Raw genomic sequence first — 26,846 nt, forward strand, 5'->3', positions numbered from 1 at the left:
GCAAATGGCACAATGGCATCAAAAAAATGGTTTCAATCTCCAAAACAAACATCTTCAGAGGGAGAGAGAACTCTCTTTCGCATCAGTTGAATTTCGTCGAGTTGTCAGTTTGCCGGAGAAGTCTTTCCGGGACGGTGGGATAATTTTGGGGTCAATTAACATTTTCTCATTTGTACGAGAAAATGATGAGCTGAGACTGGCAGAGACGCTTTATTATGCTTTCATTTGTCTTGCCAATTTATGATGTTTCTTCACGTACATTTCTTTCGCATTGCGAGAAAAAAGCGTTCTTTCGCTGTGGAAGGAAATGAAGTTGTTTTTCATATTTTTTTTGATAGGTTTCAATGTAAATGTAATTGCCAGTTTGGCAAATATTCCACGCTGAAGATCTAAAAAAAAACAGTGGTGAGCTTGTGGGAAAGGAACAAAAATGAATGTGAGAAACTGTGCTGGACTTACCTGAAATCTCTGGAAAACTTATTTTCTGATAATTAAACACAAATTTAGAACATGATGAAGTTTTTCCCTCGTAGTTGTTGTTATAAATTCAACCAAGAAAACATATTAAGGGCGATTTATCTTGCTGCGTACTGAATTAAAAAGAAAGCATAGAGCAGATCAGAATAATTAAGCCCAGTTCGTCAGCCGTTTTAATGCAATCTGGAAGGAAAATATTCAAAAAACCTTACCCACGACAAGGTGAACCCAGAACATGGTCTCTCATTACGGAAACAAAAGCTATTTAACGAGTCATGACGTCCAACGTCTGGATTAGTGAGCCTCTTAAGCTAGTAATTGGGATAATGTTATTATTGTAACTAAACTGGCAGCCGGATGAATACATCACAAAACCGTCCGAAGATAATGCTGAAGCTAATCGGGATATTGCGTGACAGGGCATTTGCGTTCAGTCGCTCCTTGAGACTTTTAGTCGCTCATGACCCGTAACACACCCACAGCACATGTTTGCAGCACATGACAACAATCAGGGGGATTGTTATTTTCGGCCATTAAACATGGCTGCCTCAATGGCTGCGAACATTCATCTTTTTCCTAATACATGTGTGTGTGTAAGGCTTCTTTCAAGGTGATATTTTGGGACAACTGTTATTGCGTGTTGTGTTGTTACCCATTTTGGTTCGGTTGCGCTTTCCATGTCCAAAGCAAAACAGAAGACCGTTGGGGTAACCTTGAAAGTTTGGTCAATCGAAATGCACTGTTACCGACGCTGGGTGCCATGGAGGTGGTTTTTATATCGGTGAGTGACGGAATGCAATCGATAAGCGGAAAAACGCAATTCATCAATGGCGTGATAGAAATCGATTGCAATCGGTGGGTTAATATATATTATATGAATAAATATTTTTTTTGTAGCCTTCGAAGGTTACACAAGCTTTGTGGAAATTCCATTGAAACGACTGATGAACGATAATCTTCTCTAGTAAATCCATCAAGTATTGGTCAAACTGCATATTTTGGATTAACATTAGTTCCAAAGTAAAACTAACGATCAAGTTGGATAAAACATATGTTGCAACATTTATTATATTTAGTTATTTATTATACAAAAGTTTTAAAAATATTTATAAACTTTATTTGCTTACTGACTTATCCGGCGCTCCAGCCGCTTCGCTGTCTAGTCCAGCTGCAACAGTCCTTGATCCTTGACTCACAGTCCAGGACCGTCGTCTGCCAATCCATTATCCCGGCCGTTCTGTATCTCAGTTTGAGCTTCCTCTATTCGTGTGAACGGCCTAAAAGGACTTTACAAGCTGGGTCATCCGATGTCTTTCTCATGACATCACCAGCCCAACGGAGCGAGTCTGGCGAGTCTTATTCGCTGCACAATGGTGGGATTACCGTATAGCTCGCAGTCCTCGTCATTATAGCGGCTCCTCCATTGTCCTTCCACAAATATGGGACCAAAAATTCTTCAGAGCATCGTCCTCTCGAACGCGGCTACGAGGGTTTCGTCAGTTTTGGACAGAGTCCATGTCTCAGAGGTGTATGGGACTAGAAATGTTCTGACTTTTGACCACAGATAGCTGAAGTTTTGTATGACTTCGAAGGTGCGGTCACCTATCTTCTTTTATGCGGCCTAATAGAAAAACTTAGCCCACGTAGACTAATATTATACTCCACACTGGTTGTAAGTCGATGACAGATCATTCAGGACAAAAAACGACTTGCTTTGGAGGTTGGAGAATCCAGGATACGCATCAAGATAGTCAGTGGACTTCATTCTAAGAGGTTTTGGGACGGCCAGAAGTCTCCATAAGTTGTGCAGGCAAGGCCCGTTCTATCGACCAACTGATCACTGCTATGTATTTTGAAGTCATTTAGGAAGATTTTACTGTTGTTGATTAAACGTGAAACTAACTTTGTCAACAAGCTTGAAATGCTCTCTACGATGATGCGCTTGCTATGAAGATAGTTGTAGCATTAAAATCTCGTATTAATGGTGTAGCAGCCTGGTGTAGAAGCTTTATCGAAGTTTGAAGTTGTCCTTTATGCAGAACACTTGAGGGAATAAAAATTAACAAAGTTCCTAGTGCCTATAAATTGGGACTACAAAAGTCCTTCTTCTTCAGATAAAATAATGAATCCAAACAAATCGCTAAAATTTCGAAGCTGTTGCTCTTGTACAATACATTTCCTCAAAATCCCGCCATTGCTTCAACTTAATTTTCTTGTCGATGAACAGGAAATGGAAATCGCAATAGTACATCATGCGGGTGGAGTCGTTATGAAGGTGTGTGATGTTGCAAAAACTACTGTTCTGCGTCACCTTCATGTTCCGTTTCTGCACCTGATTACGTTGCGCTGTGGTGGGTTCGATCGATAATAACAGAAGAGCAGGATAATTATTGCTGTAGCTCATCTCCAGCGGCCATCAGACGCTCGCCTGGTCTTGGGAAAGGTGACCCCACCGCCGGCCATGTGGCGCCTGATGATCGCTTCACAGCGGCACTTTCTAAAACATGTACTGCATTTTTTATGCTGGTCCTTTTTTTCTGTATCACTACAATGTATTGTATTGTCTTCTTTCCTTTCAGGTGCACAACACCTCCACAACAGTGACGGGGGTGGATTTCTGTCGTGTTTTTTTGCTTGTCTTCGGTTAGCTTTTTTGTTGTTGTCTTTTCTCGGTAAACGTCTTCACACCATTACGGTCATCGTCGCAAAACAGAAAAAAATATTCATTTGAAAGGGGACGGATACAGCAGCAAAACGATTGGAAAATTTACAACCGTATCGAGCGTTTGATGTTTACCGTGCGCGAATCCATCGTTCGTGCTGGTAACGCTTCGTAACGCCCACACCAGCACACGGTAGAAATGTCGTCAAAACCGGTAACGCCGGTCTCGCAGCGCCGTGCGTATCCTGGCGAAAATGAAAACACCAAGATCCCGCAACCCTTCTGGCGGTCCTATTCGCTGCGCATGCGCACCAGCCGAAGCTTCCATGACTACCAACATTATCGTAGCGAGTGCTGCGATTGCGATTGTGGTGCCTCGCAGCAGCAGCTGGGCAACCATCCAACCAGTCTAGTCATGCAAGGATCGGGAGTGAAGACGAAAAATACAACCACAGTATTGCACGGCGGCAGTAAATCGATTTCCCATGGCCACCACCATCAGCAGCAGCAGCAGCAGCAGAATCAACGTTCACCAACGATGGCAACTTCCAATCCTGCCACGGACGTTGTCGACGAGGTAGATTCATTCGCTGTTCCTTCGAGCACCGGGAAGGATGGTCCGATTCCGAACGGTGTAATACCGCACGGCAGTGCCGGTGATGGCGGTCATACACTGCAGGGTGGCAACTGCATCATCTCCTCATCCGCGTCAGGGCTGTGTAAAGCGAAGGGAACGTGCCAGCAGCTGAAACAGCAACCCAGCATCAGCTGTCAGCAGAAGCAGCACCATGAACGTGGCATGGTAAGTTGTGCTTGCTTGTGTGTGTATGTGTTTTTTTTGTGTAGGGATTACATAACGAAGGACATCGACACCCGGCGTTCGTGTGTAGGGATGACCTAGTTTGCGTGCTTATGCGTATTCCGGATAGTGAACTGTGTCAACAAACCGTGTGTCAGTGAGCTGTGCATGAGGGAAATTTAGTTAAAATGATGTCCAGTCCATCAGACTGAAGGGAAATTGCTGGTGAAGATTGGAGAAATTAAGTTGCTAGAACGGGGGTGTTTAGAAATCTGGGAAGTTGCGTGGGAGCCCATTACAAAATACGCAAATTGCATGCAACTGTCAAATGAGTGTGGTGACCCACTCGTCATACAAGTGCTCGAATCCGCATGCAACGTCCTAATTTTGTGTCACAAGCCCGCCGGCCATACAAAATTGAGGACGTTTTTACATGGGCTGAGGACATTCTGAGGACGTTCGGATTCGGGCTTATGGGGTGGTGTGCGTGAGCGTTTGCGCTCCAGGGGTATACATGTGTGTGTGATCACGCTGTTTGTATGTATTGTGATATGTGTTTTCTTTCGCCTTGCCACTATTTGCTTCACAAACAAAACAGCTCTTTTTAAAATCATTTATTAAGAGAGGCTTTGGCCCTCAGAGACCTCATCCGCCTCTTTAAACACTCCGATAGTATCCGATGCCGGCTCCGAAACACATCCGGAAGCTTCCTACGCCGGCTCCGAAAGAGTGCCAAAGGCTTTCATTGCACTACGTTTTTCCCGCAAATTTTTAACACAATTGATTAATGCGACGGTCCCTCCGATACAGGAGCGATCTCGACGTGACGCGGATGTTTTGGCTGGCAAATTTGCTTTGCCTAAACACAATTCTAATCCATAACAGCAACTGCGGCCAATGGTTTGTTTCCGTGCCGGCACCGTACCTGTCAAGTCTACACCGACGCGACAAAACATACCAACACCGCGCGTTTACACGGTCGAGCAGTGCCATACACACACATACACATCGACACAGGCTGTGGAAGAATTGACAGAGAAGCACAGACGATCATTGCCGTACTGGCAAAGAGGGATAGCAATATGGAATGTTGCACACGAACACAAAATTGGGTACAAAGCTGAGGACCTTGTGCGGAAACTGCTCGACAGGACCAGTGGGGAGTGTTGTTTGGTTCTTCATTCTGCTGGCGAAATGGCCCCGGAAGTCTTTCGAGATTTGTTGTTATGAAACTAAAGAAAACTTTTGTGTGCATAGATATTAGCGGTGAATCGCCTTTTTCCGCATGTTGAAATGAAGTCAGTGATGTTGCAGTGGCAGGTGTTATTCGACGTAAAAGAACAAAAAATCAATATACTGCTATGATGACATATGATGGTGCCAGAAGGTGGCCATACATATCCTGCTCCCTGTACACGTAAAAGAGGTCATTAATATTGTACAACCACCTGACCACGGATGTGCAGCGTAAAAAAAAAAAGTTTTTAACAAAATAGTGCAATACATTTCCTTACTTTGTACAATACAAGCTGGTTAGAAAGCTGAGATAACCAAACCATAGTTGTGTAATCACAATCATAATTGGATTTTAATAGTGGCGTCGCCCACAACTTCACGAATCTTGGGTCAAAAGTCAGACCCACAGACATCAGTATAAATTTCGGGGTACGATCGACTGCATTGGTTGCCAACAATCTGTCCGACCGTCATGCCTTCAACATCAGGAAATTTCTACCCTCCAAACACCTGTCACAACGAACGACGCCTCTCTGGACTTGGTCCAAAACTAGCAAAATGCTCAGAAGAATATGTATCTCTGAATTGACGGTGTATGTAACCGCTACAACCAATGACGAGCACTATGAGCTTTAATAAAGAGCTATATAGCTATAGAGCTGCATATTTGACTCGCAAGGCTCCAGGCTAGGCTGATCATGTTATGAGAACGGCACCGGACGACCTAGCTCGTAAAGGTTTGTTTTAGAGCATCCAAATTGACAGAAGAGGGTTACATTTTTTTAATTTTTTTCTGAGTCTTCTCTGCTCTGCTGATTGATCTCGGCTGAGGTCAATTGCAAGTCTCACCGCCATCAGGATAATTTTAATAAGAAGCCATTAGTCGCTCGATGTGGTCGCAGTGGTCGTAGACATAGATCGAGAGCTTTGTATGACAATTTTGATCTTGTCCTATTCTCTGTTTTTGGATTTTGCTCCACATTCCGTCATTCCGTTCACTTTAAACTAATAACTAGCTCGATGCGAGTGCAATACACCGATAGGAAAATTGCACTCGATCCGAAAGCAATCAATTGAAGTTTATTGTTTTTGTAAAAATGTAACCCGCGTTTTCTCTATCACCGATGATCACTCACCAGAAATATGCAAGCCACCACACCACAGGCGATTAGCAAGCACAAAACACACTCAACTCTATGCTACGGTTAGCAAAGCGAAAACGCTAAACAAATCGAATGTGTACGGTTCCGTGGACCATGGCGCCGCACAATCTTCCGCCGGTGGTGGTTGTTAATAATCGGTAATCGTAAATCACCCTCCGCTACCTTTTCGCAGCTGAATAATTCGCAATCGATGAGTAAGGTTGATGTGTGTGTGTGTGTGTATTTTGGTTTTCGAAACATGCGGTGGTTCGCGCGTGCGATTCAGTGATTATGATGGGGCCCGATTTCCCATCATCGGCCGCAGCTGATCTACATTTAACACAAAACACAACATGCGCTCTCGGGGGGGGCCTTCCACACCTGATAATGGAAGATGTGGGCAGCACCGCCGGCTACAAGGATGCACCGTCGAGATGATGGCTCTCGTCCAGGGCGTAAGAAGCCTGTTAAACACCGTCTTCAATCGCCAATCGTTCCCAGACACCCGCTAGGGGCAGCAATGGCTGATCGTTTCGATAGCGATCGCTAGTGGCGGGTGTTGTAGATTGTATAGAAAGCAATGGAAAATATAATTATGTACAAAGAAAGATGTTGGCCACAGTAATGGAGATGGTTCGGGTGGGTGGAATACCTTACCGTTTGATTGTTTAAAAATGGCGAGTGAGAGAAAAAAAAAACCCCAGATCGCTTGTAGCCATCATCAACATCACCATCCATCCACCATCACGACAGGCACGGCGAAGAAAACATACAACTTTTGCTTTTCTTTCTTCGATTGGCCACTCTCAATTTAAAAAAAAATCAAAAGAAACAAAAGAAGAGATGCGCCTGATTGCGTCGGATGCATGTGGTCTGTGCAAGGTGGCGGCGATTCGCATCGAAACGGCTCTCTAGCGCCATCAAAGCATCCACCAAAGCTGTACGGGGCCGGGGCCTTATCAGTCCCACGAATTCCACAATCCATTCATTCTCTCGCGGACATTCCGAGCGATCGGACGGAAGTAGTTAGTCGTGTGGCTCGCGCCATTTCATCACTGCTCTTTGCGGTGAAATGGTCAATTAGCAGCGTCCGAATTTTCACTCCGTGCGATGCGCCAGCATACTTGTGCTATTGTGAGGCATCTGAGCTCAAGATTTGTGTTTGTGTGTGTGAGAGGAAACAGAAAATTAGCTTTGTTGAAACACAAAATGGAATGGAAAATAGACCAAAAACGAAAGAACCACCTGTATGTACCTGTGTGTTCCGTCTGAGTGAAGAATAGTGCAAAAAAGGAGGACTTGGCGAAATCGTACGACCGTAACTAACGATGAGTAGTGTTCCAGTTCTAAAATCCAGGTTTCTGTTGTCTGAAGAATTCGACTGCCTCGAAAAAAAACCCCCCCGTCGTGGATTGTGGTAACTTTGAAGCTGCAAAAAGATATCCCAAGCAGGCGAACTGTGAACGCGCTAGTTGTGGTTTCCATTGTTACCAAGAAACCTAGCGTCCGAACGTAGCTGATGGTCAGCGATTCCTCCGCGTGACGTGTAGTAGGCGTATTCGGAAGAAGACATTGCCCGCGTTTATATGGTGGAGGTTGTTTGCGGTCGTGGACGACGTAGTTTGAACTTGCCGTGAGTGTTGTAACTGTTAGGTGATCGGAAACGCGTATCTTCGGCTGTTGTTGCTGTTTCAAGCAATTCTGCTCCAGCAACAGTAAAACACCCTTGAAGCGAATCCACGCTCTTGCCGAATGTGCTGCACGCGTTCGTTTAGGCGAGAAAAATCCTAACCTCCCCGCCGCCGTTTTGAAGTGAAACTAACGGAGTCGATGGTTTGTGGGTGCTATTCGGTGCCAACGGAGGATTTTTTGTTGCCAAAGACTGCTTTTGCGCACAGTACAAAATAAAGCAACGAACGTGAAGCTACTACGCGTTCCAGTGCAGTGTGCTTTTCGTCGAAGCCCGAATTTGTTGAAGTGAGGTAGATTAAAAGCACCGGTACTCGTTAAGCTTCTCTCCTGGTAGAAGCTTGTAACAGAAGTACAAAGATTGCTACGATCAGCAAGTATTCTAGTGCCCGATGCTGGTTTCGAAAGTCGGTCCGACATCAGTACCTGGCAGCTCTCTGAAGTTTTGAGTGAAGAAAAACGCTGGGAGCACCATCGCGGAGAAGGAGTACGGTTTCTGTTTCGTAAGGCACACAGGTTATGGGAAAAAGTGTCGAAAATGATGGTAAATTATTTGTTCTGATGAGATGACCTAGCATCTAATTTGAAAGGAACAATCAACTGCATTATTACAACTGCCCACGAAATAACTAATGATAATTTCCGTTTCGCTCTTTCTTTTTAGTCTTTGAATTTAATCAACTCTGGACACAGTAGCAGTAGTCAAAGAACGCCGAGAACTCCACAAACACCTAACGGTGGCCCTGGAGTAGGATTGCAACGGCAAGCCGGTGGGATAGGGGGAGGCCTCAGCCCTAAGACGCCACCCGTTTCGCCGGAATCACCAATCAATAGCTATCTGGACGATGATCTAGACTCGCTGCACAGCTACAGCTCGGTCGCGAGTGGCATGTCGTGTGATCATCCGTACGTGGCACGGAACGGTACCACCTTCAGTGGTCGCAAGATGAAGTACGTCGTGCATTGCTCGAGCCACGCGGGCCAAACCGGGGGCGACTATCTGACACCGACGCAGCGCGCCCAGCGTCAGATTCGGCGGCTCAAGGAACTGCTGTCGCAGGCGCGGTGCGATCTGGAGCAGCGGGACAGTGAGATCTTGCGGCTCACGAAAGAGGTGGTCGAGCTGCGACTGTTCAAAGCATCGCTCAGCTCCCCGGAGGAGCGAAGTAACTCGAGCGATGCGGTTACGGTGCGGGAAAACACCACGAACGATGTGAACACACCGAGCTCGAGCCAGGACATTTCGCCCATCGTCGATCAGATCGACGAGGGTGTCGCGAAGGCGAGCCCACGGCATCACCATCACCACATGCAGGCCGGTATCCATCAGGTGCAGTTTATCGACAAGCTGTCCACGTCCGAGATGCAAAGCTCGTTTGCCGATTCGGGTCATTTCGAGGACATTACTACGTCCTCGATTCACTCGAAGGACTCGTACGTCCACACGCAGGATCGGGCGTGCGGCAGCGATGAAGAGATGGACGCGGAAAAGAAGCGTCTCATTGCACTGTACGAAGAGCGCATCGAGGAGCTGATCAAGCAGCATCAGTCGGAAGAGCAGCAGCTCCGTACGTCGAACAACGATCGGTTCGAGGTGTTGCTCCAGAAGCTGGCCGAGTCCAACACACGCTACTGTGACTTGGTGCCGGACTATGAGCAAGTAAGTACAGGGTACAGGGTGAACGACTTTGTTAGCCACGGGTAACTGATTTGTTGTGTCCGTTGCAGGCTAAGGAGCGCATTCGGGATCTAGAGAAGCAGCTGGAAAAGCTGCAGGCTCAACTGCAGGAACAGGAAGATAAGGCGAACAAGATGTATCTGCACATGTACACCAAGGGACAGGAGGCAGAACGGCAGGAACAAGCCGACCGTGTTAGTGACATGGCTCACGCTTCGCCTAGCCGCGTATCCATCCCAGAACTGATGCAGCAGCTCCAGGTCACGCAGGATGAACTGGAAAATATAAGGGTAAGTTTTCGATACGATTTCGTCCCGCGAACGGTTTCGCGAAACAGTACGAACGGACGCACCGAAACAAAAAACATTTTCCATACCACATATACACACTGGTTTGTGTTTTTGTCAGGTTTGAGGCAGGTGACAATACCTCACCAGGTCTCTATCCACCCCCGGATCCAAGAAGATGGTCAATTCTGAATGATTTATTGTGTTTTTTTGTTTGTTTTCTGTGCAATACAAATTGCATTTTTCTTTATGTTCCAACCCCCAATTTTAAAAGAAGCTTTGCACCGATTCGATGTGTTGTGTGGTTGTGTTTTGTGTGGCAAAATGACTCGCTGTGTTACATTGTGCGGACGCTGGCCCGTTGTTGTTTGGCTTATGGTTCCAATATATATATGAATAGCCGTAGATAAAAAAGCCTCTTCTGCACAGTAAAAGTGAAAGGAGCGAATGGATGCAACAAAGCAAAAAGTGAAACTATGTCATCATTGTAGTTGGATGGTGAGAAAACTCTTTTTTTGGCGCTCATTTTAGGAGTGCAAAGAAAACTTGGGAACCTTTTGATTTTTTTTTCTAGTATTCTCGAACGAAAAGAGTAGGGATTATAATTGATTTTATTATTTCTGAACAAAGTTTAAACATTGTAGAGAAAATAAGAATTTCCCATGATCGGGGGATTTTGTGGAGTTGAAAGTCTGTTTTCCGATGTTGAAAAGGGTTAACAAGGTTGAATTTAATATTCATATTAATGTTGTTTACATCTAGTGTTACAATGTTGAACTGGCCTGAGAAACCTTGTAATGTTAAAAAAAAATAGTTAAAAATTCTAGAAAGTTTGATGCGAAGTGCATACAATTGACAAAAGCAAATGAAACTTATATTTAGTAATCTTGGTCTGCTGTAGAAGCCCCCCGCAACGCTCATAGAGCCGTATAGCTGAGTGACGTCGTCTATTAACACTTAGATTATAGCTAATTCTTTTCGTTCGAACCATCAAAATGCCTAGAGAGAAATGCAAACACACTTGAGATGCCGTTAACGAATTGTGGACAAATTTTAAAATGCCTTGTTGAAATCCTTTACTAAAAATTCAGAATTTTCTTAGAAAGTGTCAATCATCTTCCAGATACTCTGAAAATGAAATTAGGAGATCCAAGATATGAAGTCTTTTATAGTATATCTCGCAACAGTAGTGTAGAAATAACTATTGCCATATCGGAACATGAAAATTTAAATTTACAAATTATTTTGTAAGTTACCATGGTATAATTTCCATGCTTTATGCTAATTATTGCAAGCAGGGATTTCGATGGTCGTGGATTGTTTGTTACTGTACTGCTGGGCTATTCCGCCAAACATAGAATATGCGAAAACGCTGCTACATATTGCACTACATTGCTTTCAATTACTGCTGTTTGCCTTCTTGCCTTGTCTGCCTGTTTTTCTTTTCCCTTTCCCCTCCAAACATCAACTCCATTTTGTTCGTAGTCTTTTGTAATCTACTTACCCTTGTTTGCGTTGGTAAGTAATGGAACTTCACACAAATTCATACTAGAAATTTGAAATCTCAATCGCCAACTACAATCAATCTGGAATCGATTCGGCCTGTTTGTACAATTGTTTAAATTTCTTAAAATATGTAGCCCACTACAAAAAGCAAGCAAAAAAAAAACACTCACTCATTACTCACTCTTTCTCCCCATGTTCCCCAAACTGTCGTTCACACACACTCTCTCCAGGATACGAACTATCAGCAAGAAAATGGCGGTACGCAGGTTTTACTGAGCGCAAAAGAAGCAATCTCACTCTGGCTTCTCGGTGCCCGTAAGGTTTGTAGCACAAAGACAAATTAAAAACAATCAAAGCAAGAAATTTAGCATCAACCGTCTGCAATAACAAACATGCCTTAGCTGAAGTTTTAGAGCGATTGTTTGAGTTTTTACTTACCCATTAGTACCGAGCTTTTTCTTTTTTTTGGGGCAAATTGTCGTAAGGGGCTGATGCTTGATGTGCTTACCATGCGGTGATTTGTTTAGTCTTATTTTTTTATGTTATTCTGACTTATGTTTTTGAATGTACGAATGTGGTTTATATTTAAATCATACTAGCGTATTTTATAGATTTTTTTTCATTACGACAGTGTTTAACGTTCTATATGGTTTCTTCTTATTTTACATTCTTTTAATGGCCTTAATGGGGGTTTCAGCAAAGTTGGGGTGGAATTTAACGGTCCACTTTACTTTCTGCTGTGCTTTTCTACACTTTCGCTTTGTAGAAATGGCGCAACAGGTGCATGAGAATATATTAAATCACGGTTAAGTTTTGAAGGGGTTTTTGTAGCTAACCTTTTTTCTGTTGTTGAATGTTATTAAAAACAAAACAAAAAAACATGTTGCACCATGTCTAGTACTACTCTTTATTATAGCCAATTATCTAATTTTCACTTTCATTGCGCACATTTGTTTTGCTTTCACCTAAAAGCACTATTTTATCAACTTTTCACCAATTCTTTTCCGCTTATCTATCTTGCTTTGTTTAGCGTTTCCTGTTCTTTGCTTGCTTCCTTCCTTTCCTTTTTTTAATGAGCCTTATTCTTTTTGTATGTGTTATTTTGCTTTGTACGAAAATTTGAAACTTCTCAAATATATTTCCCCGTTCAATTTTAGACCATGTACAAGCGGCTGATTGACGCTCAGCAGACGAAAAACAAAGTCGATCCCGAGGTGACGCTGCAGTTCCTGAAGAGTGCGATCTATTACTTCCTGACGGACAAGGAAAACTCACAGGGTCACTTGAATGCGATTGAAAGCATTCTAGGATTCTCTGACGTGGAGCGTTCCAACATTGACAAGGCCCGAGCGTATAAGTAGATTTGGTTTAGCGCACTTTAGTCACACTTAGTCTATGCTATTGAAAAACAAAGAGAGGGGAGAACACCACAAACACACAGAGGAGACACAGAGTAGATGAAAATATGAGTAATGTTTTATCAAACACACACAAAAACACACACACATAAATATGTAGGTAAACACAAGGCTTACACACTTGTAGATAAGATTTTAATGTCCTTTAAAACTGTTCAAAGCGAAAAATGTATGAAGTTCGGCGTACTGAATGGGCTGGTGGGTCAGTAAGAATCAAAACAGGCCTATTTACGTACTTCTGCATTGTGAGATAGGAAATATTACAGGATATAATGGTGCGCAAGAACAGGATAGAAAAAAGCGGCACAGGAAGGAAGGATGTAAAGCGGTTCGATTTAAAACGGTTCCCCTCCGGATCTTTTGCTTTCTTTGGTATAATATTTATTCGTAAAGGTAGTTATCGGTCTTTGGTTGTTGGTATGATTTTATATATCAGCCAGATTATGTGCTACACAGTACTTCAAATGAATTCAATTTTAGGTAAAGACAGGTTTACTGCTCATTTTTGTTGTTCGTCGATGCTTGTAAAAATAACAAAAAAAGGAAATAACTACTTTTTGCCATCCACAACTTTGATACACACCATAGTTCCATGCCTCACCGATAAATCAAAATAGATTCGTTATCCGCGTGTAGAGCTTCGGAGAAATTTTATCGGTATGTTGGCGCTTGCAACGAGGGTAGTTACGAAAAATACGCATACGTCCAGATGAAGCAGCTTTCAAAAGTAGATAAGTAATTTAGCTATCACCAAAAATATAATAATATCCCAGTGGGTTGTGGTCCGACCGGTCCGCGCGTTAATCGACGAAACAAATCTGCAAGCTATTTACTCCCTTTGTTTGTGAATGTTATACATATTTGCAACGACAACAAAGAAAAAACACTAACATTGTTGTGAATTTGTTGTGGCAGAGTGCTTTAATGGAGCCGTTGATCCTTGCCGTGCTGTAGTGCCTCATCCAAGCGTTTATGCCTGGGGAAAGGAGTTTTGCTAGTGTGAGCTTTACAGCATCTACGGTGTATGTTGTATGGGTACGATACCATCCTAAATGTGCAGCGTTAAGCGTTAGCGAGCGAGTGAGGCTGGGATAGGTTCATGCTGCGGATGATAGAAAATTATACAAGTATTCTGAGAAAAAAAACCACTGACTTACATTCGGGATATATTCTTACATTAATAAATGGAAAATAAAACTAGAAAACGTTATTGTTGCGAAAAATACATCTATATGGAATTGTGTTGTAGGTTGAATATTGTTTGAAAGAAATTATTTTTTTTTTGTATTATATTGCGGCTGGTATTTACGTAAAAGATGGAAGATTATGTAGCCCTCATCGATATGGACTTTGATGTTTTCCTAAGCTCGTCCTCAATTGAAACCAAATTTTTAATAATCATTGAAAGAAATACGTTCAATGTTTCAAAGGTAAATTTCAACACTTTTTTCTGTTCCATAGGTGTCCTTTAGTTAAGCATTAACCAGCATCAGTCCGTGCACGGCCTCTTGGGAAGCCGCATGATGTCCTACTGAAGGCGTTACCATGCGTTACAATTTATGCTGCAACTCTTTGGACTCTTGACCCGTTTGCAGTTTGTACAGAAACTGTGTTCATCGATGTTTTCGATGCATTGCATTCAGTACATTATTCATTAAGAGGCACTCTTTGTGCTTTATAAAATAAAATAAAAAACATTTTAAAATTCACCGAAAAAATGCTTTTTTTCACTGCAGAAAAAGCTTTCACGGGCACATGGTCTCATTTGCTCCCAACTGTCATAATGGCGCACCGTGCTCTGCTGCGAAAACGGTACTTGGGTCAACCAGTTTACCAATTTGACAGTGCTGTCAAGAAATGTAACTTGGGGAGCAAAACCTGTCAAGCTACCGTGCCCGATTGTGGTAGCTGGGTTTTTTAGTTTACCAAATTTCTTCGTGTTGGCTAGGCTGCGTACGCATTCGCTGCCGGAAAATGCAGTAAATAAAGCTTACCCAGCAGCAATAGCGGTATCGTCGTGCAGCGTAAACGGTACTTGCCCGTGTCGTGGAAATAGGGAAAACTGGTGTGAAAGTCGGAAGCAAACGGGGGAAACACGGACCCCGTTCGTCGGTCGGTAAAACAGGTCACGGCGATCAGGTGCTGGTTGTCGATGCTGGTTGGTGACGTTGGTGACGACTTCAAAAAGGGGCCCCGAGAAGCTGATGACGTTGTGTGTTTATTTACTCCAACGTCCCCGAGTGCAGTGGCTGTGTGGTGTCGCCGTGCGTTGTCTATGACAACGGGAACAACAACGATCGGTGTGCAATCGATGTGCATTTTCCGTGCTCCTTACTGGCGAACCGAGAAAAGGCGATATGATTATATGGTGATTTAGAACAGGATGTATTTCTCATCCGGAGGAATCCGTGTTCGCCGCCGTGCTCTGTGCGTATTGACAGATTGTCGAATGTGTGTTCTTCTTGTTGCTGGTGAATGTTGTAGGGTGCAGGGGTGTGGTGTGCAATGGAATACCGTGTAGGTTGCCGTTCCGATGCAGTACGTAAGCAAGCCGCGTACATGCTGTTTTTCATGGCTGCATGACTTGATCTTTGGGACCGTGTTGCAGGGTCCAGCAATGCGGTTCGGAGCTCCTCCAGCAAATGAACCGCACCGATCAATCGTCTCGAAATCGTCTGTGGAAATAGTAGTAAAACAATTATCAGTACTTTTCTGATAATTAGATAACGCAGTTCCAATTACCGTGGTCTAGGCCTAGGGTTTGGAAATAATCTTTCACCAATCGTGAAATCGTTTGATCCAAGTAGGTCTAATCGCGAACTCCATTCAACCTAGCACGATTAGCGGAATGTAAAATGCCGCGATAGAAGGAAGCTGCTGTTAGCTTAAGTCATTCAATCATTCTAGTTTTCAAATTCAAAGTCTCTTTCTCCTTCATTTGCTTCACGTACCGTGCGAGATAAAAATGCTCAAGAGAAAAAAAAACCATGAATGGAAGATGAATGGAAAAAGAACTCCCGTGTCAGTGGCCGCCCGGTGTATTGTTGTAGCTTAAGATGGTTGAAAAAAAAGAAAAAAAAACGAGCCAAGACTTCCACTCACCCTCTGTGTCTGGGATGTGGGATCAAAGCAAGAGTGGAATAGTGGTTCAAGAGTAAACGTTGATTGGTGCTGATGATGATGATGATCGCGGGGTCTGACCGAGAGATGAGAAAAGCTGCTGGCGCTGGCCTGGAAAACCGAAAACGTAAAATTATCCATGAAGATGGGCACCGCTTGCCCATCTACTGCTTCGCGTTCGCCACACGCCGATAGCGGGGAAGATTTTTGAAGGCGTGTTCGTGGAGGGTTAGTTTCTATCCATCTGGATGCCGGATCTCGCTGTTATTTTCGTGCGTTTTCCGCGTACACGTGTGTGCATCTTTGCGTGTGAGTGTTTGTAAGAGAGAGAGAGAGAGAGAGAGAGAGGAAGAAAGCAAGAGATGTGGAAGGTGTGGAATATAAATGCTTCCCGCGGAAAGTGTGAAACTTGCGAACCAAGAAGCAATATTCTGGCAGTCTTCCCCAATCGTAAGAAAACAAGGTGGCCACAACTCATATACTGTTGGAGTGTGAGCCGGAAAAATCGGGTAGATATAACCAGAGCAAAGAAAGACACCAACGAGAGTTGAGGTGAGTACCATTTAGAATTTCTGTTTCATTTCACCAGCATCTTAATCTCTCGCCAGAATTGTTGTTTGAGATCGTTGGGCCACTTTTACTGAAGATCGTGCTTTGATAGCCATAGCCTCAACTTAAACACTGTCCATCTTCTGGTCTTGTCTCGCTACCAGACGTACTTCCCGATCGTCCAAAATTGCGCTAAACTGTTGATCTCAGATAGATGATTCCTCTGTTACGTCCATAGTTTGAAAGAGATAACTGCTCCAAACTCCATGGTCCACGAACGAAACGAACATGCTGTCGATCGATATTATAAAATCATACAGCAACCACTGGACTACAGTTCCCTAGCACTGATATCGATAAGCTTCTGCCCCAGCCAAAGCATGCTTTGCCATCATTATTTCTGTTCGCCTTTCAACGCATCCACTAGTGTGGTTTAGAAGCTGGTCCAAGTAATTGATGGCGGAAACAGCTGTGCCGTAGGAACGGAAAACAAAAAACAAAAAAGGATAGAAACACATTAGTCTTCTAGTGTGCACTCAAACGAAAAATAATAATAATCGACCGGTGGCCTCCGCTTGTTTAGCTGTTCGAATGGAACAAATTGATATCTAAAACAGTTACAATTTTGTACCGGTTGCTATGGACACCACTGATGGACACAACGTGCGACGACGACCACCACGACGTGTCCCTAGAGTTAATTGCTTAATTTCGGCTGAAAGACGGTTGCAATTGTGCTTTGCAAGTTGTAAAGTCAGGCAAGTATTGCCAACTTCAAGGCTTGGCTATCGCTTCTTAATTAAAATGGCTTCTTGAAAAAACAGTCCGTTGATATCGATGACTGCACTGACAAACTACACGGTTCTACAGTGCTTCAAATGCAAATCTGAACAATTTGAAATGAAACAATTAGTGGATAATTTTTATGAGCCAGTATTTTACATAGCAAAATTGATAAAAAAATTAGTAAAAATATGCCAATCCTTTTTCAGTTTTCCTTAGCTTCTATTCTAGTTTAAAGATGTTTGAATACAATCACTATTTTTGTTTTGATTTTTGTATTAAACAGTTTGATAGTAGAATTACCTCTATTATTTTTGAAAAATGAATTTAAATTTAACAGTCAACAATTTTTATAAATTTTTCTGATCATGTGATAAATAATATAAAACCCACATGCATGATAATCATGACAAGTGTTTCTGCTTCTGATCCTTGTACAACGGCAAGTCTTGTCAGGGGTTTGTTCAAGGGATATTCTGGGATGATCTGGAGGTGGAGAAAGAGTTGATGACTGCCCCATATCTTGGCCGTGAAAATTGTCTACCGAGTCGCAATTGTTTGGTTTCAACGTGTACGGACTTCTGTTTGCTTCACTGTAAAATATTGAAAGCGTGTAAACAACTCCTCATCATTTCTACGCGCATCGATCAGAATGGGGAAAAAGACTTGTTTGCAATCATAATTAAATGTTTGAGATATGGTTAGAGAAGAAAACCGTTCATTTTCTTCGAAAGCAAACCACCAACAACGAAACCCTCTTCATTTGGTTTCGTACAGTACGAGCCCGGTCCAATTGGCTTTTGGATGGACGTGCTGCAAAAGTTAGTTAATGTAGGCTTCAGAAACTTCTATGCGCTTTCCGGGGCTTTCCTGCCATACGCTGGTGCAGAAATCGTTCATACAGAGCTCCATTCCGTTTGTCCAAACTTTTGGCCCAGTTCGGACAAAAAGGAAAGCAACAAGGAAGCCGACGAGCGCCTCAAAACGCTCAACTTCAAACAATTCCGGAAGTAAGGTTACAACGGTATGTGAATGGCACAGATACGTGTGTATAGTAGGTCCGTGTCGAGCGTTTGTGGGTGTTTGTGGTCCTTGGATTGTTTTTTGTTTTCCTCTGTTCCGGTTCCAACATTACCGGTAACGTACACTTTGCTGGGTTTTGCATTCGCAATCGAGACCGGCTCAAACTTTGGTCCGAAGAAGCGACCTGTTTTGCGGGAAGCTAAAAAAGCATAAAAGCGAACACTGCCTACCCTCCTGGGTTTGCTGGTGCAGACAACATGTGTATGTGGAATTATTGCGATGGGTTTTGTTTTCTGTGTGCGTGTGTGTTTGCCGTTGTTTTAGCTGCTTCCTCGTTTGAAGGCGTGTGCATTCCAGCGTGCCGTACAAAAAATGGTTGCTTCACCAATATATCGGCTCGAAGACTGCTCCGTAGTGGCTCAGACCGTCTGGCTGACTTGGCTACAAAGGAGGAAAGTGAAAATTGACAAGGCAATCGAGGCGAGTCTTGATTGATCGTATACGTGTACACGCTCGGCCGGGCATGATTGGATGCGAACGAGGGAAATAATAATTATGTTCTCAGGTGAGAATACAATGCTGTCGACATGAATTTTGCGTACATTGAGGAAGGTACGGTGCGTCGGGGTGCTTCCGTGTAGCAATACTGGTAGGATTTATGACAGGCGATAGAGGGCAAAACAAAAGGTGGAAAACATGATGTCGAACAAATTCAGCGTAAATTAACCACTTTTAACCACTCTGAGGCATTCTGCAGCCTAATAAAAATTGCAAACAATATTACTCCGATTTCAGTGTGGCCATGTTGCCTAGTTCGAACTGGGGTTGCCAGACTGCCAAGCCAGATTTCTGTATTTTTACCAGCTTTGGTATTCAAAAAGTCGGTAGAAATCTAAAACTCATAAAAGTTTTTCATTGTTGAGCTATGTGTTATGAGTTGTTTACTTGTTGTTAAATCCTGAGGCTCAGAAAATGTCATAAGATATCTCAGTGTTTGAAATTGAAAATGTATTCAGGAATTGTTCTGATTACCAGAGGAAAGAGCTGTACGATACGATGCAACCTTTTGTGAGGAAACAAAGAGTTCGTAAGAGAACAGTGGTGCGGTCCGGTGGTAGAGGCGATATCGGTGCTGGTCTTCACACGACAGGTCCGGGGATCAAATACCGCCTAAATCGCCTTCCCGTATGTAGAACGGGTAAGGTTAACGGAGAGCCAGGAATGGTAGATTAACATCTTGTCGAACTTGTAGTGTCAAAGAAGAGGAAACAAGGAACAGTACAGAAATTATTAGTTAGATCGACTGGAATCAAACATAACTCTTCCAAAGTTAAAGAATTCTCAAGGATACCGCAAAAAATTCTGAAGTTGAATGTCTGTAATTCCTTGATATTGCTTTTTTTAATTTATTTCAATCATCAGTTTGTTTAAAACAGATTCGCTAAACCTCTTGTCAATTAATTGCTTGAAGTTGTTCTAGTCAAAAAGTTTTCTTCTGACAAAAGCGTGGAAAACTCCCGATTAAATGATTACCAAGTTGGGACATCCAGCATGAAAATCTCATCCTAACCATGATGAAGACGATCTGACCTTGTGAGCAAAGCTTTAGCTGAGGAGATATTGTTCGATACACAGAACATTATTTCCATTATTCTCTACACAGAACATAGCTAATATTTTTGAAAATCTGATAAAATTTAATGACCACGATAACGGCACCGCTCTTCACACGGCCGGACCGGAGTTCAAATCCCCGTACGCAGGACTGAATCAATCCTACGGGTAAAATCAAGTTGTAGAAAGCAAGAAATGACAGGCCCGAGAGCTCTTGAAGTTGTAGCGCCAAGGAAGAAGAAGAAGAAGTGTTAGAGTTCTGAAAAACACAACGCTCGATTAGGATTTTGTATTCCTAAGCAAGAAAACAAACTGATTAGACTGATGTTATCTATGGCCATAGTAGATAGTGAGCCAACAGTCTGTTTATGTCTTTACGATAAGTGTGAACCGTGGTGTATCGTTTGCGATAAGTCGTGTAATTTGGCATCCATCATTAAAGGCGGTTTGTGATTCTGGATGGCTTAGCACAGCGATGCCTCAAACTGATTAAGCTTCGTATCATCTGAGGATGGTACAAAAATGATTCCTTTGCTCATATCACAGAGCATTAGTAGAGCCGCATCAGCACGAATCAACATCTTAAGATAATATTCTATCCGTTACGTAAAGCTAGGTATTAAACCTATCCACCGAAGTATACCTGGAGCTAGATTAAATCCTCTCTGGTACTTACAATTTCCTTTAACAAAACGGAAAAGAATGGCGAGCGCGTATTACTTGTTGCCCCACAAAATTTGGATGTTAAAACCATCACACAAGATTTTGGAAGCAGCCCGGTACACATACGTGCCTTCGAAAGGTTCTTGATGGGAGATCAAAATGATCCTTTCGGTCGTTGTGGTTGCCTTTTCTAATCCAGTTCCACCGTTGGTGCGGAACTGGCAGCAAGCAACTAGAGAGAGCGAGAGAGACGCGTGGAAAGATGTTCAGACCGGTGAAAAACGGGTCCATTGTGAAGTGAACCGTGGTACGTGTGGTTCAAATGAATTCACTCAACCGGGTACACGGTATTTGGAAATAACTTTTCGCATCGATCCGGATGCGGCGTGATAGGATAGATCCTTTTATTTACTTTAAAATCGACTATTTGTTCTTGGGTAAGCGGCTCAGGGTGGCATGATATGGTAATGGATAGGTTGTGTACTATTTGAATAAAGTTAAAGGAACCGAGTTCGGATCTGGCACGCGTGCTCGGGGACTGGGATATTTAGAATTTAGGAAGCGTTAAGTTGAGTGTTGCTATATTGCATCTATATTTAGATTTGGTATCAGATATGTGATTTCAGTAGAACTCGGGCTTGAGATAAACCTGAGTTCCAGGTACTGGGAGAGAAAAGGTGACAGGTATTTGTAGGTTCAGGCTGGGTTTGCAGTAGAATTCTAAGAGGGTCATATCTCTCATACAGAAAATACATGAATCTTCTTCTTCTTCTTCCTTGGCACTCTACAACCTCGAGAGGTCTCGACCTGCAATTTCTGGCTTTCTGTGACTTAATGCTACCCATAGTAAAGTAGTCAGCCTTACGTACGGGGAGGCGGTCTGGATGGGATTTGAACCCCGGTCCAACCGTATGAAGATCGGCGCCGCTGTCGCCTCGGCCACCGGACCGCCCTTTATGACTCTTCTATATGTAAAAGGCATTAAGTTGGAGTCATTGCTCAGTAGTGCACACTTTGTACGGGAATGGATAGATGAGGACGTGCGATCAAACCGCTGTCTAACTTCAGCCGTCAAATCTCATACAAAGTTTGTACTAGTTGTATTAGATTGAGCAGTGACTCCACCCTTAGACCGGATAGGCTAGTCTAGAAATTGGCGTTAGAACTGCAATTCTAATAATTAAACTATGCTACATCTTCTCAATCAGTCAATGGTGGAGGCTACAATGGTGCCGTTCTTCTTACGGCAGGACCGGGGTTCAAGTCCCATCCGGACCGTCCCCTTGCAGTGAGGACTAACTATCCAACTACGTGGTATCGTAAAGTCTAGTAAGCCAGAAATGGTCGGCATGATTTTAAGAGGTTGTTAGAACAAAGAAGAAGAAGAAGAAGACATCTTCACACAATACTGTTGAGCGAAAAACTCAATAACAGCTATATGTACTTATTTCTTCTATATATTCTCATCTCTGATTATCTGCTGACTTGATACAGAGATCTTAATCTTGAACGATTTTATCCGGCCCACAAAGCACCCATAGCTGTCGATCTTTATCGTGTTTGGGCCCGGCATGGTCTGCTCCACACATAATGCTCCCCATGACTCTCCACTTAACAAGATAAAAGATCATTAGCCACATTCGAGCTGTGACGATTGCACCGTGTTGGACTTTAACAACTTTCTCCATTGCTCTCGCGTGGCAAAGCGCTTTTCCCTCGGCCCAACGCATTGTGGAACGGCCGGCCTGGTTATGCTGATGGCGCTTAACTGTGCGTTCTGCTGTTTATTTTGCCCCGAGCATGCCCCGAGTCGTGGCCATGGCCATGATGGAGTCCATGAAGTGTTTTGTAGCTTTTTTTTTCTGTCCGCATCTTCACACCATCAACCCACATCTTGCGTGTGCTAATGACACTGAACTCGCCACGCGGTCTTCCCTTTAGTCTGGTTCTGTTCGTTGCTGTAGGTTTTATTTGTTTGTTTTTCGTTTGGTGGCCCAGAAACATGAAGTGTTTCCGGTAACAGATCGTTGAGTTTAAATTTAGCAGATCAAATGTTTTGCACACAAAAGGACACTGTTGGGGGCAGTGCAGAACGGAAAACTAGCATTGTGCCACTGTAATTTCCCAGTGTGACCACAACGCCATTATTAACGCGCAGGTTTTTAGTTTCACGCCACGCAAGCGAACATACAGACGCACACAAGCCATGTGTTAGCCTCTATCCAGCCATCCAGCAGTGTCCACACAAATGTCATTTGTGTCTGTCTGGCTGTCTGACATGCTGCAGAAGAATTTTTTATATACATTTTTTAAATATTTTGAGTTACTAACTAAGGCTTCCTCCTAGCTAGACTGACTGGATATTGGATATCTTTGGTCTAACGACCACTGGGGACATGCCTGCCATTTCTGGCTTACGAGACTTAAAGATACCACGTAATTGAATAATCAGTCCTCTCACTACGGGAGAACGGTCCGGATGGGATTTGAACTCACCCCCGGGCTTCTCCAAATATTGGACAACCTAACTAATTGCTATTGGCCTTATACAATCCTTTTTATTGTACTTGCTTGTAACAAATTTTTAAAAAACTACCTTGTACCTCATTTTGATCACTTGACTTCTGATCGAAGACTTTGCACCCAACGGTGACAACCCAAGCTTTATTTCCCATCACCAAAAAAAAAAAGCATCCAATTCGCTCTCTCGCCGCACTTTCCCAGCCCGGGAGTTTTTCCCACCCTTCTATCCGTGACACACAAATGACTCACTTGTGCTTGTTTTCTGCCGGCATCAGCAAAAAAAAAGCAGCCGAAAACAAAAAGAAAACAAAACAAAAAAGTGAAAACACCTCACCCACTGGGGCAATAGGCTGGCTCCGGCCCAGTGTAGTTCATGTCCGGTTTTCTGTGCGGATGTTCGTTTGCCGATCATTTTTTGCTTCCGTTCTCGCGATGAAACGTGGTATCACGGCCAGGCACGCCACTGCTGTCCGCAAGTGCAATTGAATGCTCTCGGTGTGCGCCACGGTAAAACACTAATAATAAGGGTGGACGTGGATATCATTTTATGTGGAGAGTGGTGGGAGCAACAACAGCAGCAAAAAAAAAGCAACGCAACAAGAAAACCTCCAAACCTGCCGTTTCTCTTGGACCCGGCGGGTGGACGGGGCGACAGTTTTGACGTAGTGCCTGTGGGTTGGATTTCCGAGCCGAGGCAGGCTTCGGAGTTCCGAGAGGCACTTGGGCGAGTATGTCTTCATTTTGAGCCCCGGACCGGAGTAGAGTAATAAACATGGTCAATTAGGAGCTTCGTGCGGTTTCTGGTGCTTTAAAGCGTACGACTGTTGCTAGCTATAGTCACGCTTTTTAAGTATAGTTACTCTACTAGGAATTAGGAGGCATTTACTAGGTTGTATTAATGGTTAAAGTTATGTAAAAGTATTGGTAAAATGTGTTAAAATCCCAATGTTCTTTTATAGACACTTTAAAACAGTGATGTCCAACCAGATCTCTCTGCCAGCTTTACCTAGGATGAGATGTGGTGTAGATCTTCCACCTTGTTAATTATTTTATCAGGAACTTTGAAGCCGTTTGAAGTATCAGTTTTTTTTCGATTGGTCATCTTTTCGTTCGACTTCAAGATTAAACCAACGCGTTCACCATAATTTATTTAAGATAGTAAAGGTGTTGGGGGTAAAACAATCTCAAAACGAAAGCATTGGATACAGCCATTAGGAAGATGAGAATTTAACAAGTCCAACGAAAGACTGCTCATCGTCGAAACTTTGGCTGCCACGAACATCCACCCAGATCTTCGTCGTCTGATGCTCTTGAGGATTGAGGAACTCTTGAAGAGTTTGGTCTGCCTGCAATCTTTCAAACCATCGTTTATTTATTGATCCTTAATGCAATCTCTATATTTTCTCCCTTTAAGTTGGAAAATATTGGATTGGATCGCATGCTTTTTCCTTGGACAGAAGATTTGATGGTGACGCTTTGGACAAATTCCCAACATTATTCTTGGATGCTTTAAGCTATTGTCTACAACCTCAGCGTGTTGTTATGACGCAATGGTTATGAGCCAATATTTGTTTCAGTAGAGAAATTGTACGATATGGCAATTTTGACATGCGATTGTCCTATCAAATATCCTTCTTCAAGGAATAGAGTTATGATCAGAAATCCATGTAAAGATCTTTCCAATTTAAACAATTTGTAGAATAAACCTACTTTATACGCGCTTAAAAGATCTCGCAGGTCGTATGGGTGGCACGTCTGCTTTAGAGGTTCAGTAATGAGCCGGCGGGACATCATTCGCGGGGAAAAAAAGCTTTCCGTAAACTGTTAGTAGTTGAGAGTTGATTCCTTCCCATATCTAGCAGCCACCATAAAAACCTCTGTCGTTCTGTTCCTCTTCGTTCGCCTTTATGCCGTTCACTAATCTCCGGTACTTGTTGTTTTTCTCTTTCGGGGTTTTCTAGTAGAGACTTCTATACGCCCAGGAAGGAGATTAACTGTGGGTGGTACAAGGGAGCCAGGCAGAGAGTTAGAGAGAAACAAAGTGAACCCTAATCCACGCTGCCCGGTGTATGTTTCTTCTGCTCATACCGTACTTCGCGCTCCGGTATCGATGATCCTGTTGCGGTGAAGCACGCTGATAAACTAATTGGATTAGTTTCTGGCAGGCAATGGGCGCGCAATCGCCGTGTGGTGTGGGGGGGGAGGGGGCCACGTTTCGTTCTGATGTGCCGTGATTCTGATCCCCGGGCTCAGCCTTTACTGTTATAACCGCTACAAATGCTGGCCCGTTTTGTGTGCTTCGGTACGGTCATAAGCATCATCGAGGAGCTTTAGTGTCCTTTAGGGTTTTTGAGGATTTTTTCTCTCTCTCTACATTACCAGGAAAAGCCAGGATCCATTGCCGGATGGGGCGAGATTCGTGCGGTACTGACTGAGTGTGTGTGTGTGTGGCCCACATTTAAAAAGAGCACCCATTTTTGATTTCGTTTATTCGCTGGCATTTGGTTTCCTAATCGTTTTGCACCGAAACACAGTATATGCCAAAGTTGTACGGATTTGGTTTGCCTTTTTTTTACTATGGGCAACGGATGCCTCCATTAGTTCGTTCGTTTGGTTGTGTATTTATTTTGCAAACGCACATTTCTGGTGCTATCCTTTCCAGCCGCAGCTCAGTTGTTGAATTAACAAACAACACACGGGCTTGGGATTGAAATTTTAACTGTGCGGGATGTAGGTTGTTGTTTTGTTTCGCTCGCATTCGTCGCCACGGCTGGGTGTAAACATGGGAATTGAAAGTTGGGTTAATTTTCTCCATCATTAACATTTTTCTCACCAGCGTTGGCTGGCACGCTGTTTGAGCTGTGCCAAGTGCATTGAGAAATCGGGGAAAAGAACTTTCCATTTTTTTTCGGTTGTGGCTTTTTTTCCAGCACACACAAACCGCTTGGTGAGGGGTGGGCATCATGGCCATTTCAAAGTACGTGAGCGGAGCAAAGTTTCGGAAGCGTATCGTCGTAACAAATTAGAACAAAACGTGTCCGTGGCAGTGTACGGCGCCGAGTGAAGCACAAGTAAAGGGGGGGGGCAAAAAGGCGGAGGGAGATAGTGTAAATTTTGCACGATAAACATCAGACATTATCGGGTCACGTTGGAGGCGATGATGGCGCATTTACGCTATTCTGGTGCCGCCGAATGGAAAGCATTTGGACTGCACTGTACCAGAAAGGACTGTTCGGTTGTAAAACCGTTTTTAAGAATTAATTTTGAGCCAAGTGATTTCGATGTTATTGCTTCCACGGTTCGTTAGAACGGAACTTGGAGGTGTGTAAATCAAGTTTTTTTTATCTAGATAAGTGCTTGGTGGAGTTAAAAGTGAGTTTTATGTATTTTGTTTTATTAGGTTACTTACTTAGTAACTTATCAGGCTTTGGGGAACTTGACTTGCTGCAGAAGTCCTTGGCGTTCGACAATCCGTTATCACGGCCTTTCGGGAGGATATATGAAGTAGTAATCTAGAGGAGTATCCATTGGGGTGGTCCGGTGGCCGAGGCGACAGCGGTGCTGGTCTTCACACGGCCAGACCGTTGTTCAAATCTCATCCAAAACGCCTCCATGTACGCAGGGCTTGTCTACTTTTCTACGGGTAAAATCAAGACACAGAAAGCTTTAAATGGCAG

At 43.4% G+C, this 26,846-nt stretch overlaps 2 protein-coding genes across 13 annotated transcripts in view; both read left to right on the plus strand.

The window, feature by feature from the left end:
* Positions 1-14,121, plus strand: part of LOC118512468 — a 28,587-nt gene extending 14,466 nt beyond the window's left edge. For 4 of the 7 annotated variants that reach the window (XM_036056943.1, XM_036056944.1, XM_036056946.1 and 1 more), the window contains exons 2-6: positions 3,057-3,941; positions 8,670-9,665; positions 9,734-9,973; positions 11,707-11,796; positions 12,634-14,121. In XM_036056943.1, the coding sequence (XP_035912836.1) occupies positions 3,339-3,941; positions 8,670-9,665; positions 9,734-9,973; positions 11,707-11,796; positions 12,634-12,837 (2,133 nt within the window). In that variant the 5' untranslated portion in view covers positions 3,057-3,338 and the 3' untranslated portion in view covers positions 12,838-14,121. Of the gene's footprint in view, positions 1-3,056; positions 3,942-7,292; positions 8,550-8,669; positions 9,666-9,733; positions 9,974-11,706; positions 11,797-12,633 lie in introns of those variants that run through there. The other 3 variants (XM_036056948.1, XM_036056949.1, XM_036056950.1) reach the window with 2 other exon arrangements.
* A 662-nt stretch (positions 14,122-14,783) lies between these two features.
* The window catches only part of LOC118512469 (polypeptide N-acetylgalactosaminyltransferase 5), a 75,654-nt gene continuing 63,591 nt past the window's right edge, over positions 14,784-26,846 (plus strand). For 3 of the 6 annotated variants that reach the window (XR_004906306.1, XM_036056951.1, XM_036056955.1), the window contains exon 1: positions 14,784-14,925. The gene's annotated coding sequence lies outside the window, so the exon portion shown is untranslated. Of the gene's footprint in view, positions 14,926-14,988; positions 15,007-15,101; positions 15,195-15,245; positions 15,263-26,846 lie in introns of those variants that run through there. The other 3 variants (XM_036056952.1, XM_036056954.1, XM_036056953.1) reach the window with 3 other exon arrangements.

Source organism: Anopheles stephensi, chromosome 3, assembly GCF_013141755.1.
Source record: "Anopheles stephensi strain Indian chromosome 3, UCI_ANSTEP_V1.0, whole genome shotgun sequence".
Taxonomy (NCBI): Eukaryota; Metazoa; Arthropoda; class Insecta; order Diptera; family Culicidae; genus Anopheles; species Anopheles stephensi.